We start from the raw sequence: 22,340 nt of genomic DNA, 5'->3' as shown, positions 1-22,340 counted from the left end.
TGAATGCAGGAGTTGGGATGTCTTGTTGAAGTTGTACAGGGCATTGGTGAGGCCACACTTGGAATACTGTGTACAGTTCTGGTCATCCTATTATAGAAAGGATATTATTAAACTAGAAAGAGTGCAGAAAAGATTTACTAGGATGCTACCGGGACTTGATGGTTTGACTTTTAGGGAGAGGTTAGACAGACTGGGACTTTTTTCCCTGGAGAGTAGGAGGTTAAGGGGTGATCTTATAGAAGTCTATAAAATAATGAGGGGCATAGATAAGGTAGATAGTCAAAATCTTTTCCCAAAGGTAGGGGAGAGATACAAAAGGGTCCAGAGGGGCAATTTTTTTCAAAGGGTGGTGAGTGTCTGGAACGAACTGCCAGAGGCAGTATTAGAGGCGGGTACAATTTTGTCTTTTAAAAAGCATTTGGACAGTTACATGGGTAAGATGGGTATAGAGGGATATGGGCCAAGTGCAGGCAATTGGGACTAGCTTAGTGGTATAAACTGGGCGACATGGACATGTTGGGCCGAAGGGCCTGTTTCCATGTTGTAACTTCTATGATTCTATGATTCCCTAAAAAGCAAAGCGATCAGACCGCTTAAGGGAGAGACCACTGAGCCAGAGTAAATATCTCCCCTGGACCAGAACTGTTAACAGTGGGCCTTGGTTCTCCAACCTCACTACAGAGCTACATTTCAGAACCATTTTGGCCCCCACACTCCCCTCCATCAACTGGGCCATACTTCAGCCCTTCCTCCCCCCACAACAACCAGTGTTTTGGTGTCCCCCTCCTCAATGAGCAGCACTTCTGCATTGCCATCCCTCCCCACTTAAAAGGAATTGACCCACTTACCCCGAATAACCTGTATTTCGGCCATTTCTCCCACCTCCAAAAGCAGCCCCATACCAGCTACTTCCTCCTTTACCCCAATGACCTGCTCGCCGCAGCTCCCCCTCCCACTCACTGAGCAGCACTTCAGTCCCATTCCCACCGACCAGCTTTTTAGCCATTGTCCACTTTATTCCGCTAAGCAGAGAAATTGTTTCTGGCCCCCTGACCCCCTTCTCTTCCTTCCACCCCCCCGCCCCCCCCCCCCACCAGAGCATCAAAATGAGCCCTGGGAACCTGTTCCTCACCACGAATCATCCAAAAGCCCTCCACCTCTTCCTCTTCTTTTTTCCTCTCTCCCTATCCTGCTGTCTACCTCCCATCCTTCATTCCCTATTGCCATTCCCCTATCCTCCTTCTCCTCTCCTTTCCCTGTTCCCCCATCCATCTTCTCTCCCTCTTTTCAGCCATTCATCACCACATCTACTGTCCCTTATCCTCCTCCACTCCTCACTCACCTTCACACTCTCCTCTACCTCTCTCTATTCTTTCTTTCCCCCTCCCTCACTCTCACCAATGCCCTTCCTCATCCTCTCTCTGCATCCTCCTGTTTACCCCTTCCTGTCTTGGCCCAATCTTCCCCCTGCCCTTTAACCCTGCTTGACCTGCACTTGGTCTTGTCTTCCCATGTGCAACGCCATGGGAAGATCGACTAGTGAACTGATTGTCACTTGGGTGAGGTATCAGAGGACGCCCAGCCTCAATGAAACTATATCTCAAAAGAATTGAAGCCTTTGGAGGAAGGAGAATGGGGGAAATTAGCAGAGAGAAATGCTCCAAAGAGGGAATATCATTGTTTTAAAAATTAAACCAATATAGATTGAAATTAGAGAATAATTAAATGTTTCTCATCCTTTTTTTAAAAAAAGAGAACAGTGAATCAGGGTAACCAGGGAAGTGGCCTGGATAAACTATGGAACTACAGATTAATGTTTTAATTGAAGATGTATGTTAGCAAACAGCTGTGGCATTGCCCACTGTCAGTTGATGAATATAATTTGTTTTATATACAAGATGGCGACAGAGTTGGGAGAGAAACTCACCCCATAGGGCCAATTAGTGGTCAGAGCCTGCAACTACATTGTGACACTTGATAGAGCAAAATTGAATAGAACTTGTTGCATAGCAATTTACAGCGGTAAATCCTGACACAAAACCACAGCCAAAAATTGTACACGTGCGCCACAACAGCCTCACTTGAAAACCTGTTTGATAGGAATGGCAAAACTGATGTACCTCAAATCAACATGCTGGTGCAACTGAAGATTTTCAATGCCTTAATTTAATGCCGCTGTTACTTCATAACAACTAATATAATGAAACTAAGCACTCTCCACAGACTGACTGAATTAGACAGTATTGCCCTTCAGAATGTGGAAGGTTTTGACATAGCTTGTTTTCACCCTATGGTTTACACAAACTGACCTTGCTGACTTAGAAATTTCCAGGTCAGGTCAGGATGGTGATCGGGTGAGATGAAGAAAAGTGAGAGGAGGCTCATGTGGAGCATAAACACTGGCACAGGCCCGTTTCTGTGCTGTAAATTCTATATAATGTAATGTACAAACTAACTTTTGGAACATTTGCACATTAAAGCAGCAAGGTGTAGGGGTTCTCTCCTGAACTGTAAAAAAGCACTTCAGTAAATGAATTTTTAAAAAGTTAACTTTGAAACAAATGAGAAAATGCATTTGTAGTTAAAAGTATCTTTTCTCAGTAATTACTGCAAGGATTCTTATTGAATTTTGATTTGTGTTACAAATGACATTTTTTGTTACTTGATATTTTCACTCAATGGTCTTGCACGGTTTTAAATTTGGAAGGACTGTGTGGTGGTACATTCCACAGCTCCTCGGCTCTGAAATGGAATCTGAATGAGTACTTCAGCACAAATATCACCGAGAACTGTAGACTGTACTTTCACAGCCAATAGCAGAGCGATGAAATATAGCATTCCCCCATAAAAGTACACACAGACACATAGCAACATAGCTAATTCATCCACACACATTACAGTGAGACACAAAGATTCCAGTAAATAATGTTCTAGTTCAATAACTTTTTTTAAAAATATAGGTTATTATTTTATTTCATCAACACAATCCAATATGGTCATCTTTTACCTGCCAAGGAAATCATCTTTGTCTGGATCTTCATCAAAAAGTTCAATCTCAAGCTCCTGCCCGGGATTTTCATAAACTAGTGCCTACAAATATAATACATTTAAAAAGAATTGCAAATGATAAAATTAGATCTCGATTGCTACAGACTACGCAATGAAACTATTCATCCTGTGTAACCTCCTTAGAACAACATATCAATGTGTTAGTTTAAAAAAAAAGACCATGCCACCATACAGTATTCTCATGAGAAAGTGTTAGTTTACAACACTGGGCTCTAGAAGAGCACCACAACCTCCCAAGTTGGTTACTTGTCATCTAGCCATTTGTTAATTTGGTTTCTTTTCTTTCTTAGAAAGCACAATAAGATGGTTCATTGCAGCACCAGGTTACTGTATTCATTTAAGAAAGTCTCAAAATGTCAAATTTTCAATTATCAGGGCCCAGCTGTACAGAGCCAAAAGTTCAATCCCAAAACTTGCATAGTTCAGTCAGGTTTGCTCTTTTAATCCAAATTGTGAAAGATTTGACCATTCTTTACTGAAAACTACATATAGTCTTGTTCTCCATATTTATGCAAAGAACACGTCACAAAACGAATTCTGTCAGAAATCAAATCAGTGCCTCTGGTCGGGGTGGGGTGCTAAGAATATGGATGCTTCTCTGAGGGAAGGACATTCATGATGGTAGCTCTAAGCTCTTAGCTGGAATCTATTAAGGATCATACAGAGAATCCTAGACATACTGCACCGCATCTTGCAAGGAAGCCTGAAACACTCAACCAGAGCTTGTGAAGGGTTCCTGTGAAGAAAGTCAAGAGCCATCCACCAGATCCATGTGGCATCCATATAAATCAAAGCCGGGGAGCATCCAGGTGGGGAGAGTAGCTGCATTAGGTCAAGGCCTGAGGAGAACTGTTCTGAAGCAGCCTGAAGACCACAAACAAGGGCTGGGGTGTGTTGACAGGCTGATTTTAAAGTGGGCTTTATTGGATTGTATGGGCCAAGACTAAACAAAAACATAGGTTTGAAGTACCTGAACCTCTAGAAATTAATTCAGCGAACCTTCATTTGTGAGTTGAACAGCTTTTGCTGTTGAGCTCCCCATTTTGTGTCCAATTAATTAAACTAAGTATCTCACACAGCATATGGACCTAGTTATTGTAACAGTTCAACATCATTATTCAAAGATTTAGCTTGAAAAAGTCAGTACAAATCATTAAAACCACACTTAGAATCAATTTTTGTAAGATGACAAAAGACATGACATGTCAAGTCTCAATCATTTGGATTAAGATTTAACCTATTTTCATATACTTTACTGCAAAGCAAACATAGTCCATGTGTTTAAGTGGGCTTCCAATTGGTCTCACTCTTGGGAATCTTACTTTTAAAATTACCCCAGTGTTGAGTGACCTGGACAAGTGTCCAAGAGGTTCTGGAGTGTGTGTAGAGTAGTCCAACTGCATATTACCTAGGCCTATACAAAAAGAAATGGTTCTGCTGTTTGCTTATATTTAACAAGAAGCAAAGTTACCTCATAAACCTCGTTCCACTTTGGATTTAGATTTTCTTTGACAGTCTTGCTTTGGAACATCTGGTTACCAATACGAAGAATGCCATATGGGTCAGATCTTCCTTTCACAAGTCCCTTCATATACATGTCCTTCCATTCCAGATCCTGAGCTTCAATGAAGTGTACTCTCAGAAACCCCTGACAAATAAAAGAGCAAACACAAACAGTTAAATATAATAAATAAAATCTACAGTCTAGCACAATAATTACGGAGAGAATAATGAGTACCTAGGAGTGATTACAAGTTGGTAATTTCATTGAGAAATTCAAAGCTTATCAGCCATCACGTGAACCTTGATCTTAGATTACAGCCTTTAATATATACTTACATTTTGTCTTTTAGGAAGGGGGAGGTGGAGAGTGGGGAGACGGGAGACGAGACCAGACCAAGGAGGGTTACTGTGTTTGGTCAGTATATGTATCAAATGTTTTGCATAGGTGCAGAATGACTTTCACACTTTATCCATCACACAATTATTCCACCTTCCTTTTCCTCTTCTGATGGCATGCTGGAGTACAGTTTACCAGTAGTTGTCATAGACAAACCAACGTTGGGTTGTTGCTACTGAGCTTGATCTTCTCATCTATCCTTCATGCGCACACTTGGAAGTATATCGCCGTTCCTTCATCGTCGCTGGGTCAAAATCCTGGAACTCCCTTCCTAACAGCACTGTGGGAAAACCTTCACCACACGGACTGCAGCGGTTCAAGAAGGCGGCTCACCACCACCTTCTCGAGGGCAATTAGGGATGGGCAATAAATGCTGGCCTTGCCAGCGACACCCACATCCGATGAATGAACCCCGAAGTCCCGCCAGCAATTAAAGCCGGTGGGCTGTTATTTAAACCTGTCATTAAGGTACTTAAACTTGTTAAAGTAATTAATTTTATAGTGATTGAGGCAGGGGAAGGATTTTAATCCTGCCTCTGCTTGTTTTCCATGCTGTCTGAAACACTCCATGTTGAAGTAGTCGTGTTTCAGTCAGCAGTCATTTGGACATTTAAATGGCTGTTTGACAGATGGGGATAAAAGGTCAGTTATTTCCGCAGGCACTCAGTTCTCTCAGGCAAACTTTTGGCTGGGAGGTCTTTGTGTTTATCCTTGAAATTCTTGGCTTCCACTCAGAATTGTTCTGTTTACACATATTTACCAACTTTCCAGACCCCCTCAAACTGACACCATCAGGAAAAGGAGCGCGATGGCTGCATTCACCAGTGCATACGAGGATCACCAACTGAAATATGCTAATTTTGCCACACTTTCAACACTGTACCACCAAACTGCCCATCTGCCCGAACACTTAAAACTCATAAGCTTTCCTATATGTCAACAGCACATTAGGCCATTTGGCCCAACATGCCTGTGCCAACTCTTTGCTATCACAATATAAAAGTAATCCCACTGCCCTCTGCTTCAATCTATTATGTGGAGATGCCGGTGATGGACTGGGGTTAACAATTGTAAACAATTTTACAACACCAAGTTATAGTCCAACGATTTTATTTTTAATCCAATCTATTATACAAGTTAATTCATAAGAACATAAGAAATAGGAGCAGGAGTAGGCCATAAAGCTCCTCGAGCCTGCTCCACCATTCAATAAGATCTTCAACTTCAACTCCACTTTCCCGCCTGATCCCCGTGTCCCTTGATTCCCCTAGAGTCCAAATATCTATCTATCTCAGCCTTGAGTATACTTAATGACTCAACATCCACAGCCCTCTAGGGTAGAGAATGCCAAAGATTCACCACCCTCTGAAGAAATTCTTCCTCATCTCAGTCTTAAATGGCCGACCATTTATCCTGAGACTATGCCCCCTTGTTCTAGACTCTCCAGCCAGGGGAAACAACTTCTCAGCATCTACCCTGTCAAGCCACCTCAGAATTTTATATATTTCAATGAGATAAATTCATCAGCCATAGGCATGTTTGTTAACAACTAACGGTTATCTTATCTAATCCCTAAAGTTAAAACAATATAATTTTTCAATTAACTCCTTCAATTTAAAATAAGTACATGATTTTACAGTTGTTCTCAAATTATCAGTGCCTGGGCAGTCAGAGGTCTGGAACATACCTTTGGTACAGGGAAACGTAGCTGAGCCAAGTGCACCTCGTTCACCAGTGGTACTGTGATCCGATTGGGCAGCACCAGATAGTTGGAGATGATATCAAGGATGATCGTATCTGACATGCCACTGAGGGAAGAAGGACACAGAAATCGGGTTAAAGTCTTCCACCCAGAGACAACGCAAATGTATCAATCCATACATATGTTAAAAATAGAAGGTCTGTGCATTCGGGACTTCAGACTCAGTTACAGATACAAAACCATAGGAGGTCATCGACCTGCTGCGTTAACTCTTTTTCTTTCTCCACAGTTGGTGCCTGACCTGCCGAGTGTTTCCAGCATTTTCTGATTTCATTTCAGATTTCCAGCATCGGCAGTATTTGACTTTCACCTTTTGCTTAGTACTTGCACTTTCAACCTCGAGCCTGAAACTGACCAGCTTACTCCAAAGTTCCTGTGATTAAACAGCAATTAAACTCCAGATGACCTGAGCCTCCGTTTACATAACATTACAATTATGGGTTTAAAGGGACATGCTCCACCTTATCAGAGTAATCCATTGTGCATTACACGGTGTAACACAGTTGGCCTTATAAAACAGCATATCATCCAACTCATTGTAAGGAATGATACAGGAGATCCACTAATTACTGAAAAATTAACATACCGTACACGATTATTACAATGCAAATTGACATTTTATTTGGTATAAGAATCTTTGACAGAAATTTTATATCATGGATTAAATTTATTCAGTTTGGCTCTTTGACTAAGGTGTACCTTTGAAGTTTATGGAACATAAGCAGGCTTTTCAACCCATCACCTCTGTGCCAGCTTTTTGCTTGCGGTACTTTGAGCAGGTATCCTCATATACATATCACAAGGGACTGTACATTGTTTAGTCTGGAACTGACAGAGATATCAACCTTTAGCACTCCAAAGCAATTCATAATATGAAGCGCTTTGCGATGTTTCAATGTTCTGAGCAAGTATAAATACAAGTATTGTCACATTGGTTCCAATGAAACATTTATCCAAAAAAAGCACGATTTTGGTGCACCCTGTTTTGAAGATCAACATCAAAGCAGCCAGTATCCTTTACTTTTTCAGCTGACTCTCCTCAACCATTTGGCATCATTTCTACAACCTTCTTACACATCTTTTTCCCTATTCTGCTGTTTATATCATTTTTTTTTTTGTTTGAGATAGCCTATTTTAAGCATTTTGGAGGCAAAAGAATAGTTTTCCTTGCAAGATAATGTTTATTTAGGCTTCCCTCTTTTTTTTTTATATAAAGGTGGAATGCAAGTAGGGCATTTTTCGAGATCTATCAGCATAAAGATACATCTATTTAGTCACTGAACTTAGAAAATATGTATCCAAGAACAGGCTCACTTCAAGATCCAACTCCAAAAAATCAATCTTTAACAACCATTAAGGGGAAAAATTCAGTTAGAAAGGTGGGGGGGGGGGGCATGTAATCTTTTAAAATATATTATATACTTGATTTCAAATTTTAATTCATATTGACATAGGTTCAAGATCTTGGTATTTAATGCAGCTGACACAAATTGGACTCCCTAAAAATCCTACACAAAATTGATTTCTACTAGGTCATCAATATAGCCAATTTCAAATGCCTTGCAGGATATTAATTGAGAAAAACCAATCCGTACACACTGAAGCACCAAAACACACCACTGATGCCGCTCGATTCTGTAGGGACCCACATGTGCGATCCTGTAATTAAAAATATTTTCCCTCTTGTGGATTCAACCCTTTGTGCTTTACAAGATAAAATTACCATAGAATACTAACCAAGAATCTTGTTCTGAACTGCTCCACATTGCTCCATATAACTAATGCAATATATCACTTTTAGGTTGTAATTGGGAACCCTGAACTTCTTTTAAGGGTTTGAAGGTAGATTTAGAAGCTTTTTTTCTTTAGCAAGTCTGAAGTGGACATTCCTTGAATTTTCCAGTAGAGGGCACAAGTGACCTAACAGTCTGTTTCTCACTATTATGGGATTCATTACCACATTGGTAAAATAACTGATTAAATGTCCATTGAAAAAACTGAAAGTGCCCTCAAATAAAAGCCCACATAGGCACATCTGTATTAGATAAACGTTAGAATTCGAATCTTAACAGGAAGCAAATGCACCAGTAACCTATTCAGAACCCCATATCAATTTTACTGCTTTTGGCAATTACAGCAGTGATGAGGGATTGCTGGTATGGAATTTTTATATCTTAAAAATTTATTCTGGTTTATAACGAACACCACAATAGACAACGTATATAAGAATACAGAGATAATAGCACAGAGTGTGATTATGTACTTTAACTAAACAAACCCTCTAAGTATTTGAACCATTCCTTTGAGTCTGGTTAGAGTGAACTATTAATAAGACGTCCAAACATAATTGTGTTCCACCATTTCTATTCCCTCCCATTACACATAAGTGCTGTTTGCAGCAGAATCTACTTCAGAGGATCATGATTCTCATCAAATTGAATTACGGCTTAAAGCTTATGCAAGATAAATTGACAGGAAAGACTAAGATTTTTGCAATGGATATTTTAGGAAGGATTCTGCACTAATCACCAATGAGTCGAGCAAATCAAAAGGGTGCGTCAGCACTAAATATCCCAGTGACAGTGCAGCCCGTATCGCTGCCAATTTGGTAGCCACATTATGATGCTAAGGAGGCCAAAGCATTAAGCAGACTTTGAGAAACAAATGAACTGCCAGAACAAAACTAAAAGTTAAAAAACAAACCAAAAAAAATGATATAAACAGCAGAATAGGGAAAAAGATGTGTAAGAAGGTTGTAGAAATGATGCCAAATGGTTGAGGAGAGTCAGCTGAAAAAGTAAAGGATACTGGCTGCTTTGATGTTGATCTTCAAAACAGGGTGCACCAAAATCGTGCTTTTTTTGGATAAATGTTTCATTGGAACCAATGTGACAATACTTGTATTTATACTTGCTCAGAACATTGAAACATCGCAAAGCGCTTCATATTATGAATTGCTTTGGAGTGCACTCACTTTTGTTCTGAATGCTGTCTGTATTGTATATGTGTATCTGTGGGAATTAAATCCACATTACTACCAAGTCAAGAACTATCTCTTTCTCCCCACTTCATATGAACAGCAGTGGGCCATTCAACCCCTCAAACCTGTTCTGCCATTTAATTAGATCATGGCTGATCTATTTGTACCTCAATTCCATTTACCCGCCTGTGTTCCATATTCCTTGGTACCCTTACCTAACAAAAATCTATCGCTCTCAGTCTTGAAAATTTCAATTGACCCAGCATCCACAGCATTTTGAGGGAGAAAGTTCCAGATTTGCAGTACCCTTTGTGCCTCCTGATTTCACTCCTAAATGACCTAGCTCTCTAATTTTAAGATTATGCCCTCTTGTTCTGGATTCTCCCACCAGAGGAAATAGTTTCTCTGTATCTACCCCATCAAATCCCTTAATCATTTTACATATCTCGAATAGATCACCCCTCAGCCTTCTGAACTCAAGAGAATACAAGCTAAGTCTATACAACCTGCCCTCATAATTTAACCCTTTAAGCCCTGGTATCATTCTAGTGAATCTGTGCTGCACCCCTTCCAAGGCCAATATATCTTTCCTGAGGTTCAGTGCTCAAAACTGAACGCAATACTCCAGATGGGGTCTGACCAAGGCTCTGTACAACTGAAGCATGACTTCCTCACTTTTGAATTCCAACCCCCTTGAGATAAAGGCCAACATTCCATTAGCCTTTTTGATTACTTTTTGTACCCGTGCACTAGCTTTTAATAATGTGTGTGCATGGACACCTTTGCTCCTCCACAGCTTTTATTAAGAAAATATTCTGATTTGTCTTTCTCAGATCTAAAGTGGATGACCGCATACTTCTCCTCATTGAACTCCATCTGCCATAGTTTCTCCCACCCAAATAGTATATGTCCCTTTGTATCTTCCTGTTGCTATCCACACACTTACCGTGCCTCCGAACTTAGTGTAATCTGCAAACTTGGATATATAACTCTCAATTCCTTAAAACTCTCTATCCATAGACACTCCCCTATCCACCATGCTGGTGACCTAGATTAATCAGACATGACCATGACAAGTCACAAGTCCATAATGACTCTTTGATCAACTGATACTCGTCCAAGTACTCAGTCACTATGTCTCTGATGATAGATTCCTGTAACCTCCCCACAATTGATGTTAAACTGACAGGTCTGCAGTTACCTAGTTTCTCTCTCCCTTCTTAAACAATGGAGTAGCATTTGCAATTTTCCACTCAAGACCCCTGAAACTAGGGAGCTTTGGAAAATTACGACTAATGCGTCTGCAATTTCCTCACCTATTTCTTTTAATACCCTGCGGTGGAAACATAGGAACAGGAGTAGGCCATTCAGCCCCTCGTGCCTGCTCCGCCATTTGATAAGATCATGGCTGATTTGTGATCGAGCTCCATATACCTGCCTTTGGCCCATATCCCTTAATACCTTTGGTTGCCAAAAAGCTATCAGGTCCTGGAGATTTGTCTATATTAAGTCTCATTATTTTCTTCATTTATTAATTTATATTAAAACCACTATATTCCTCTCCTTGACTTATTTATAGGTTCCCTTGTACTGCTAGTATTTTGTCCTCTTTCACCACTGTTAATTTAACAAGTCTGCCATTTTCCTATAATCCATTATAGTCTCGCCTACATCTATCTTTGATTTCCACTGCAAAGCTTCTATAACCAGATGGTTTATGCTAGCAAAGAAAGAGCATTTCATTTTAAGAGCATATTATCACATCTCTCAGAATGCTCCAAAATGCTTCACATCGAATAAATTAGTTTTGAAGTGGAGCAACCATTATGTAGGACGCCATTTATGATTATGTAAATTAAAATCCAGCTCACTTCCTTCAGCAATTTCTGTGCAAAACTCTGGTACTTGGGCAGTAAATCATGCTACACACTTTGTAAATGTTGAGATTTGTAGTATTTGCTACTGGTCTAAGACAGATCGCTTGCCCTACTACATACGCAGAAAACAACAACAACTTGCATTTATATAGCGATACAAGACACGGGATCGGGGCTGGGGGGAGGTTTGGCAGAGGCGACAAGCTTGAAATTAACACAAGGACATGATAACAAAACTAGTAAGTTTAATACCTGTTCACTACCAATGGCGGAGGGATAGGTGTGAGCACTTACAGCTTTGCAATCACAGGCACACACAGAACTCTTTACACCTTATCCAATAGGGAGACATACACATTTACATCTGCTAGATGGATGGAACTGTTACATGATAAATGGAAGGAACATCAGTGTTGTAGGTATCCCGAGGGTGTGGCTACACCTGCTGGCAATATTCCTTACCTACCACAACACACACCTTCCCTTCGTACACACTGAAAAAACTGGAGTTACTGCATTCTTGTTTCTGACAGGATGGATCTGAGTTGGTAAGAGTCAGAAAGCTGCAGCAGTGGGATTCATGGATTACCTAAAGGCAGCTTTCCACTTCAATTTTGGCTCAAGTAAGCTTTAAAATGAAAGGAATGAGATCCTCTTTTGCAATGCTTTCTACTTTGCGTTCCCTTTACACGCTGCCAATTTCATTTAGATGAGTGGGTGGAAAAAAAAAGAGGATTTTATGGGATCATAGAAATACACAGGACTAGGAAATAACTATTACAGCCTAGGAGGTACATCCCAGAGCAGAAAATATACACCACACCTTCTCTCTCACACCCTCAAATACCTCCCTCACCAAGGCTCCACCCAGATTCCTTTCTAATTTATTGACACAATCAGGGACTCGATTCCACACCCCTCTCTGTGTAAAAACGAATTCCATTTGTTTGACTTTTCTTATCATGTAGTGTGCCATAGAATCAATTTTCAAAATATTAAATTTGAACACTCCTATACGAGGTGGGCAATTTTAACATCCCACCGCTTACACGCCTACTTCCAGTTTAACCGCGGCGGGTTTGGGGGCGTCCCTAGTAACCTGCTCTGGAGAGACCGGTCAGTGATTTGCATATGTTAATGAGGGTCCTTTGACGAGATTTTGGCAGCCATTTGAACTTAACAGCTGCAGGCAGAGTTTCCCAAGGCTCGGGAAACCCGGCAGCCGAAGGGAGGCGGGAGCAGCCAGATCCAGCAGGCAAGTGCTTTTCCAGCACTGATTGTGGGCGAGAAGGAGCAGGAGTGCTTTCCCCGGCCCCTCAAGCAAATCTGCCGCGATCTCTCCACCCCCTGCCCGCCGCGTTCTCTATTTCTCCTCCTCTCACCCCCCGCAATCTCCAGGCACCCTCCATCCCACCCCCCCACCGCAATCTCCAGGCACCCTCCACCACCCCCCCCCCCCCCCCGCAATCTCCAGGCACCCTCCCCCCCGCAATCTCCAGGCACCCTCCACCCCACCGCAATCTCCAGGCACCCTCCAGACCCCCTGTGGTGTTGAAGTACAAATGGGAAGAGCGAACACCCTCCACACTCCGTATTTACTCGGGGCCGTGAAAAGAGCAGGGGGGGTGGTGGGGAGGTCAGACATCATGGGGGCGGGTCGCTCATCGGGGCGGGTGTGGGGTGGGGGTCTGGAGATCATGGGTGGGGGGGGGGGGCGGTCGATGATCGCGTAGGGAGAGGAGGGGCAGAGACAATTGTGCGTGTGGGATTGCGGCAGGTAAGTTTGTTGGGCCTGGAGGAAACGCTCTTGGCCCCTCCGGGCCCACAAGCAGTGCAATAAACGCACTTACCTGTTGATCCAGCCCTTCTCGCCTCCTCTTACGTGACGTGAATTAGAAGGCCCCGAAATCCCAACCCCAGGAGTTAAAAATAAAAAAACGATTAAAATGGAGACCCGCACCCTCCTTAAAAGCTTTCACTGACCTACTCTCCACCTGAGACCGGTTGGTCACCAGCCCCTCGACCCGCCTCTGTTAAAACTGGAAGTGGGCAGGTTGGAGGCGGGTTTCACATTTTTACAATTTTTACCTTCCCACCCGCCCCCAACCCACCTGTTCTTGGGGTTTTTTTGTTATTTGTTCATGGGATGTGGGCATCGCTGGCTTGGCCAGCATTTATTGCCCATCCCTAATTGCCTTTGAGAAGGTGGTGGTGAGCCACCTTCTTGAACCGCTGCAGTCTGTGTGCTGAAGGTTCTCCCACAGAGCTGTTAGGTAGGGAGTTCCAGGATTGTGACCCCGTGATGAAGGAATGGCGATATATTTCCAAGTCAGGATGTGGTGAGACTTGGAGGGAAACGTGCAGCTGGTGTTGTTCCCATGTGCCTGCTGCCCTTGTCCTTCAAGGTGGTAGAGATCGTGGGTTTGGGAGGTGCTTTCGAAGAAGCCTTGGCGAGTTGCTGCAGTGCATCCTGTGGATGGTACACACTGTAGCCACGGTGTGCCGGTGGTGAAGGGAGTGAATGTTTAGGGTGGTGGATGGGGTGTCAATCAAGCAGGCTGCTTTGTCCTGGATGGTGTCGAGCTTCTTGAGTGTTGTTGGAGCTGCACTCATCCAGGCAAGTGGAGAGTATTCCATTACACTCCTGACTTGTGCCTTGTAGATGGTGGAAAGGCTTTGGGGAGTCAGGAGGTGAGTCACTCGCCACAGAATACCCAGCCTCTGACCTGCTCATGTAGCCACAGTATTTATGTGGCTGATCCAGTTAAATTTCTGGTCAATGGTGACCTCCAGGATGTTGATGGTGGGGGATTTGGCGATGGTAATACCGTTGAATGTCAAGGGGAGGTGGTTAGACTCTCTCTTGTTGGAGATGGTCATTGCCATGATGGTCATGGCACTTGTCTGGCATGAATGTTACTTGTCATTTATCAGCCCAAGCCTGAATGTTGTCCAGGTCTTGCTGCATGCGGGCACGGACTGCTTCATTATCTGAGGGGTTGCGAATGGAACTGAACACTGTGCAATCGTCAGCGAACATCCCCATTTCTGACCTTATGATGTAGGGAAGGTCATTGATGAAGCAGCTGAAGATGGTTGGGCCTCGGACACTGCCCTGAGGAACTCTTGCAGCAATGTCCTGGGGCTGAGATGATTGGCCTCCAACAACCACTACCATCTTCCTTTGTGCTAGGTATGACTCCGGCCACTGGAGAGTTTTCCCCGATTCCTATTGACTTCAATTTTATTAGGGCTCCTTGGTGCCACACTCGGTCAAATGCTGCCTTGATGTCAAGGACTGTCACTCTCACCTCACCTCTGGAATTCAGCTCTTTTGTCCATGTTTGGACCAAGGCTGTAATGAGGTCTGGAGCGGAACCCAAACTGAGCATCAGTGAGCAGGTTATTGGTGAATAAGTGCAGCGTGATAGCTCTGTCGACGACACTTTGCTGATGATTGAGAGTAGACTGATGGGTCGGTAATTGGCTGGATTGGATTTATCCTGCTTTTTGTGGACAGGACGTACCTGAGCAATTTTCCACATTGTCGGGTAGATGCCAGTGTTGTAGCTGTACTGGAACAGTTTGGCTAGAGGCATGGCTAGTTCTGGAGCACAAGTCTTCAGCACTACAGCCGGGATGTTGTCGGGGCCCATAGCCTTTGCTGTATCCAGTGCACTCAGCCATTTCTTGGTATCACATGGAGTGAATCGAATTGGCTGAATACTGGCTTCTGTGATGGTGGAGATATCGGGAGGAGGCCGAGATGGATCATCCACTCGGCACTTCTGGCTGAAGATGGTTGCAAACTCTTCAGCCTTCTCTTTTGCACTCAGGTTAAAATTACCCCCGCTGAAACTGACAGAAATATCTGGATAAATACCATCTAATCCTGGGGATTTTTTTTGTTTTGTGCCCTTTGAACCTGTCTAGGACCTCCATCTCAGTGTCAAAGTTAAGCCAATTCACTGTTGAAAACTGATGAGCCAGGTGATTTCCTTATGTGCTGTAATTTCTATGAATCTATTTGAATCACGTTCAGTAATAGAAGGCAGCTGATAATATCTTCTCTAATTAATACTTGAGGAAAGCAATAATTGGATATATTAAGTACATTCGCCTTGATTTTAGTCCCACTGGCATGCTCTAACTTTTTGATCTCTCATCCGACAGCCTGCTTATTTTATATTACTGTATAAATTTTCCGGTTTTATCATTAGCATCTGCAGCTATGCTATTGCAGTTTGCTCTTTGCACATCTGACCTTCCTCTTACATTTCCAGATTCTGATTCTCCTTTTCCACGCCGGGGACGCTAAGACACTTTCTGCATCCTGGCTGAGTTCAGCAAATGGGGATCGAAACGGGGACCTTGTCTTGTAGATTTCAATTGCTCAGTTCAACCTTAATACTTTCAGAAAGATACAAAAAGCTAACTGAACACTACAAGGCAAGGTCTCAGGTTTGATCACCCATATGTGCTAAATCAACTGATATCAGCCAGGGTGGCGGAGAGTAACCCCATTTGCCTGCATCCCTGTTCTAGAGAGAAGAAAATCAATCAAGATTTGTTGTGAAGTACATGGGCATGATTTTAAAATGCCAGCGGGGTGGCAGCAGTGCGGGGGTGGGGTGTCAATGGGCACGCGGCAAACCCGAATAATAAAACGCCTTGTTTCCGGGTTTGCCGTCCAAAAGCTGCGCAGCGGGCGGACTGTGCACCCGCACGACAGGCTGTCAGCTGGAGCGTTTGGATGTAAAGGGCCATTGCACTAACGGCTTTTGCTGAAGCAAGGAGCAAGGGCACAGAATGGAGCAACAGAGGGGCAAGCCAGCTCCAAGATTCAGCGACGCCTCATTTGAGGTGCTGCTGGGAACAACTTTACCCTGCCGACAGGAGCAAGCGCCCTGCCTCTGCCATTAATAAGGCCTGGCTCGAGGTGGCAGAGGAGGTCAGCAGCACAAGCAGCACCTCCCGCAGTTGGATCCAGTGCAGGAAGCGTTTCAATTACCTAACTAGGTCAGCAAAAAAGTGAGTACATTTACTGATTCTCCAGCATTCAGTGTTGCACATCACCCCACCCCACCCCACATCATTCTGCACAGCCAAGACTACTCCATCACATCACTCCTCACACCTACTTAAGGCTCATCCTCAACTTACCTGCACTTCCTCAGCACTTCCTCACCTCCCCATTTGTGACCTCACCCCAATCCTGATGCAAAATGATGTCTCTGTCTGATAGTCACCCTCTGATGCATCTTTTTCATGATCAGCCTCACCCAAAGCAATATATTCATCGGCTGACCACTTCGCCATCACTCACTCACATGTCTGTACTTTCTCCCCTTCTAGAAGAGAGCGCAAAATGTAAGAGGGCGAGGAATGGAGGGGGGGCCTCTATAAACAGTAGTCTTCACAGAGGCGGAGGAGACGACCCTGCAGATCAGCTGGACCCTTGAGTGCCTGTCCCTCGGGGATGCTGAGACTGGCACCCCACAAACATCTGGTGGCACAACTTCAACATTCATCACACACAACATAAATTAATGAGCAACATGCCAAGTGCTTTTAACACCTCAGTATGTTCATCGCAACATCACACATCTGTGATGATGCTTAATATTGCCTTCTGTTCTCTTCCAGGCCCTTCAACGACCACAGTGACAGGAGAGGCCGATTCCTCAGAGGAACTTCTGGCCTCTGAGGACGCACCGTTACATCTTAGTGAGCCATCCACCAGCGCAGATACTCACACCTCGGTAGGTCCCAGTAGTCAGTCAGTTGGGTTGACACCTGGTGAGTCACCACACACAAGTGAGCACGAGCAGACACTGGTAGCAGGGGCAGTTGTGGAGAGTCTGCGTCGATGGGCGCACTCCTCTCCAGGCTCTGCTCAGCTGGATGCAGATGCTGAACCCCGGGGGCCATCCTTTAAAAGGAGAATAATCGAGGAACAGCAGCACATTTGAGAGGTACTGGAACAGGTGCCTTGCACACTCTCCACAATAGTGCAGAGGATGGAGGAGTCCAACTCCTGCATTAGTGGAATGGTGGCACAGGTACGTGAGGGAATCTCTGAGACAGTGTCACAGGGACGTGAGGAACCGTCTAAGATAGTGTCGTACATAAGTGTAAGAATGTCTGCGATGGAGAGAAGGTTACCCTCCATTGAACTTCAAGCATGGCTCACAAATTAGTCCATTCAGGCCGTGACAACGGCTGTTTGGACTTAGGGTGGACAACATTCTGCAGCCTTAAACAGACAGATAGAAACTTTACAACTGGGCTTACAAGGCTTCACATATGTCCTCCAAACTGTTGACCAGCAGGGTGGCAGGAGTGATGTGGGCCTGGTCCAGGAGAGGGCTGATGGTGAAAGGGGACATGGAAGTGACGACGCCACTCAAAGCGCTCCCACGTTTCACCTATTGGCCCCCTCTCAACCAGTACCTGCAATGCTGCCTCCTCTCCAGGTGGCAGAGTCTGCCCCTGCACAGGTGCAGGTGGAGCAGTCTTTGGCAGGACCCTCACTGGCTCCAAAACCCAGAGAGTGTAGGCCGAAAGCATTTAAGCAGTCAGGGCATGAGCATGAGCAACCTGCCACTACCTCTGCTGCCGCCACAGGGGATGCACCACATAGAAGTAGCAGGAAGAGAAAGGCTAAGAACTTGTGATCACGACGGGTATGCACAAGGGTGTCTAACAGACTGTCATGTTTTTCATTCATGTTTGGTTTTTGATAAAGTCATATTAAATGTTATCATTCTCACCACTACTGCCATGTCTTGCCGATTCTCGACTGCCTTTTGTGATAGCGCCCATTCATCTGCTTCATTATGAAAGGCGAGACTTGATGCTACCCAGTGGGTGACTTTACAGTGGGTGTATGTGCAGTTGCAAGACTGTTTTGTGCAGGGTGGGGGGGGGGGGGGGGGGGGGGTGGAGGGGGTGTGATAGTGATGGCACTGCTCTTTCCAGGTGGTCTAAGGACTGGGCTATGCTCATTTTGTGATCTCCTTATGAGAATTGATCAAATATTAGTGACTCCCTAGCCTCACGAGCAGCCAGGTGAGCCGCTGCTCTGCCCATGGGTTCCTCCACCTGCTCCTCCTCAATGTTCATGGCTGGTGTGGATGCTGGGTGAAGGCATAGGGCCTCATCTACCAGTAATCCTCTCTGTTGCGCCGTGTTGTGCAGGACACAACAGGCGACTACCCACTCTCACTGGTGCGTATTGAAGCGCTCCCCCAGACCAATCCAGGCACTGAAATCGCATCTTCAGCAGTCCTACCGTATGTTCAATTACAGACCTGGTGGCGATGTGGCTGTTGTTGTATCGACGCTGTTGCTCGCTTATGAGGTTCCTCAGCCACGTGTGCAGGGGATATTCCTGGTCCCCGAGGAGCCAGCCCTTAAGGCTGTTTGGTGCGCGGAAGAGGGCCGGGATGTTGGATTCCCTCAGAATGAATGAATCATGGCAGCTGCCAGGGAATCTGGTGCACACGTGATGAAATCTTTTGTGGTAGTCACAAATCAGCTGAGCGTTAATGGAGTGATATCCCTTTCTGTTGATGAACAGACCTGGCTCATGTGGAGGTTCTCAGATTGCTATATGCTTGCAATTGATTGCACCCTGTACACGTGGGAAGCCAGCCACAGAGTGGAAACCCACTGCCCTCTCTGACTGGCTGAGGTCGTCCATGGGAAAGTTGACGTATTGCGACGCCTTGTGAAACAAACCATTGGTGACCTGTCTTATGCATGTCTGGGCAGACGACAGACACCCCGGCAATGTCACTGGTGGCACCCTGGAACGATCCGGAGGCGGAGAAGCTGTGGGCAGTAGTCACTTTAACTCCAATGGGCAACATGATGCTACCAGGCCCAGCCGGGAGCAGCTCTGCATGAAGGAGTGCGCAGATGTCTGCAACCACCTGGTGACTCACTCTGAGCCTTCGTAGGCACTGCTCCTCAGAGAGGTCCAGGAAGCTGAGCCTTGGTTTGTGGACCCTCTGACGAGGGTAGTGCCTCCTGCGACGTCGGTCCCTCGGTTGTTCCCCTCTCTGCTCTTCTGCGGGTCCCTGTAGCGCCTCTGTGTCCATGTTTGGACCAAGGCTGTAATGGGGTCTGGAGCCGAGTGGTCCTGGCGCCGAGTGGTCCTGGCGGAACCCAAACTGAGCATCGGTGAGCAGGTTATTGGTGAGTCAGTGCCGCTTGATAGCACTGTCGACGACACCTTCCATCACTTTGCTGATGATTGAGAGTAGACTGACAGGGCGGTAAGTGGCCATTAAGATGGTTATATGTTATTACAAAATAACTACAGCAGACCAAATTATAAAGAGGGCTTGGAATTACTATACTATCTTGGAGCTTGTTTAGGAGAATGCTACATTTGTACAGAAAGACCCGGTGAGCTGTGGCTGATGTCTCCAACAGACGCTACCACCTGCAGCTCCAGAACTTCTAAACAAAGGAAGAACATCCAATTTGCCCAGCAACAATTCAATGCAACAAATAATTTAATTTCTCACTTCCTCAGTAATACATCTCCCACTTCTGCCAAAAAGTTTTCAACGGGGCTGTGCCTTCATGTGCGAAGCTCTTTCAAAACATCTAAATCACTTGTACATACAAACATAAGTTTGTGCCATGACAGTTTCTGAATAAGTCAATTAAAAAAAATATTAGCTGATGGAACCATGCAATGATTTGTCAGGAGGGGATTTATACACCACTGATTGTTTTCAGGGACAAACAATCTCCCCCAAGTAGACTAGGAAACATTAAAACAAGATAAACCATAAATAAAATGTATGTATTGTGTCTACAACATATGACATGGCACAACAATAACTGTACATGTGGAAAACACAAATGAAGAAATAAATGACAACAGAAAATACAAAATGGAGTCTAAACTTCTCCAGTGTAGCACGAGTTAAACTCAAACAAAATGAGTAACCAAGGCACTTTCCTTTGTCAGAGCCCCACCCACTTACTGCTCTCAAGGTAAACAAGCAAAGCCAACTTTATGTGGAGGTTAGTACATGCTGAAGCATTCAACGATTTTGTGATCCACAATTGAGGCTGTCTACTTAAGTTGTAATTTTTAAAATTATTATTGTGCATTAAAAGTCAGCGAGCTTAGTGAAAACCAAATCATGTAATTCTTTGCATGAGTGAGAATAAAAATGTACCACAGGAAATAAATTTAAAACTTACTTCAAGCATTCTCTTGTTATAAAGAAATGGCATCACCATGTTCTGAGACATTAGATAACCTACAATTTTTCCAACAGTCTTATAAGAACATAAGAAATAGGACCAGAAATACGGCCCCTGGAGCCTGCTCCGCCATTCAATAAGATCACGGCTGATCTTCCACCTCAACTCCACTTTCCTGCCTTATCCCCATATCCCTTGATTCCTTTAGTGTCCAAAAATCTATCATAGTATCATAGTAGGTACAGGAGGTGGCCATTTGGCCCATCGTGCCTGTGCCAGCTCTTTGAAAGCACTATCCAATTAGTCCCACTCCCCTGCTCTTTCCTAAGCCCTGTAAATTTTTTCCCCTTCAAGTATTTATCCAATTCCCTTTTGAAAGTTACTACTGAATCTGCTTCCACCACCCTCAGCTTTGAACATACTCAACAACTGAGCATCCACAGCCCTCTGGGGTAGAGAATTCCAAAGATTCACAACACTCCGAGTGAAGAAATTTTTCCTCACCTCAGTCCTAAATGACCAACTGCTCATCTTGAGACTATGTCCCCCTAGTTCTCGACTCTCCAGCCAGGAGAAACAGCCTCTCAGCATCTACCCTGTCAAGCCCTCTAAGAATTTTATACATTTCAATGAAATCACCGCTCATTTTTCTACACTCCAGATAATATAGTCCCATTCTTCTCAATCTCTCCTCATAGGTCAACCCTCTCATCCCAGGAATCAATCTAGTGAATCTTTGTTGCACCCCCTCTAAATTTGTAACACAGCCTTGCGAGACAGTGTTGGAGCCTGAGGAAACACCTCAAAGGATTCTGCACTTACTTCAACCCAGGGACGTCCAGAAGATTTGTTAGTCCTGTCCAGTTAATTTCAAGTAGCTGTTGATTAAAAACAGGAAGAATTCTCAGTGTGTATAACCTTCAAAAGATTGCATAAAGGTTGCAAAATTGATTTAAAATGTAGGCTTTGAAATTACACCATAGGATGCTACTATATGACTGCTTAATACATTACACGGAATCCCTTCATTTGTTATTTTAACCGAGGCATTTAACCTGTTTATTTGAAAGGCTTACAGATCAATGAACACTCAGGAATATAAAAACATAATTTTGTTGGTGTTCCAAATACGTCAACCGTAAGCTGTTTACAATCATCATCTGAAGATGCATTAAAAACTTAAAAGTTACTTTAATGTAAGCTTCATTCCTTATAATCATAGAATTCACAGGTCTGATTGCCATTTTGAATCTTTTAATTAACACTGCATGCTGACACACACTGAAGGATTAGCAACTATGATTTAATCACTGCAAGTTGATTACTAGAAAACAAAAGAGACAGTACATACTGAACACAAGTTGCAATTTAAACAGTTAGCACCAAGATTGAGAGGCTATTAACGTGCCAATACTAGAAAGACTTCAAGGGCACGATTTTAAATGGGAAAAACGGGTGAGTTGGGGGCAGGGAGGCTGTAAAAATGTTTTAAAATCTAAAACTTGCCTCCAAACCGCCTTC

The 22,340-nt window shown here is 43.9% G+C and overlaps 1 protein-coding gene across 3 annotated transcripts in view; it reads right to left on the bottom strand.

The window, feature by feature from the left end:
- The window catches only part of LOC137344837 (extended synaptotagmin-2-like), a 191,333-nt gene that overhangs the window by 36,984 nt on the left and 132,009 nt on the right, over positions 1–22,340 (bottom strand). For all 3 annotated transcript variants that reach the window (XM_068008032.1, XM_068008038.1, XM_068008047.1), the window contains exons 7-10: positions 21,642–21,697; positions 6,657–6,777; positions 4,541–4,717; positions 3,008–3,090 (exon numbers count right to left, since the gene is read on the bottom strand). In XM_068008032.1, the coding sequence (XP_067864133.1) occupies positions 3,008–3,090; positions 4,541–4,717; positions 6,657–6,777; positions 21,642–21,697 (437 nt within the window). The remainder of the gene's footprint in view (positions 1–3,007; positions 3,091–4,540; positions 4,718–6,656; positions 6,778–21,641; positions 21,698–22,340) is intronic.

This window comes from Heptranchias perlo, chromosome 2 (assembly GCF_035084215.1).
Source record: "Heptranchias perlo isolate sHepPer1 chromosome 2, sHepPer1.hap1, whole genome shotgun sequence".
NCBI lineage: Eukaryota > Metazoa > Chordata > Chondrichthyes > Hexanchiformes > Hexanchidae > Heptranchias > Heptranchias perlo.
This window is presented reverse-complemented; position numbering and strand designations above follow the sequence as displayed.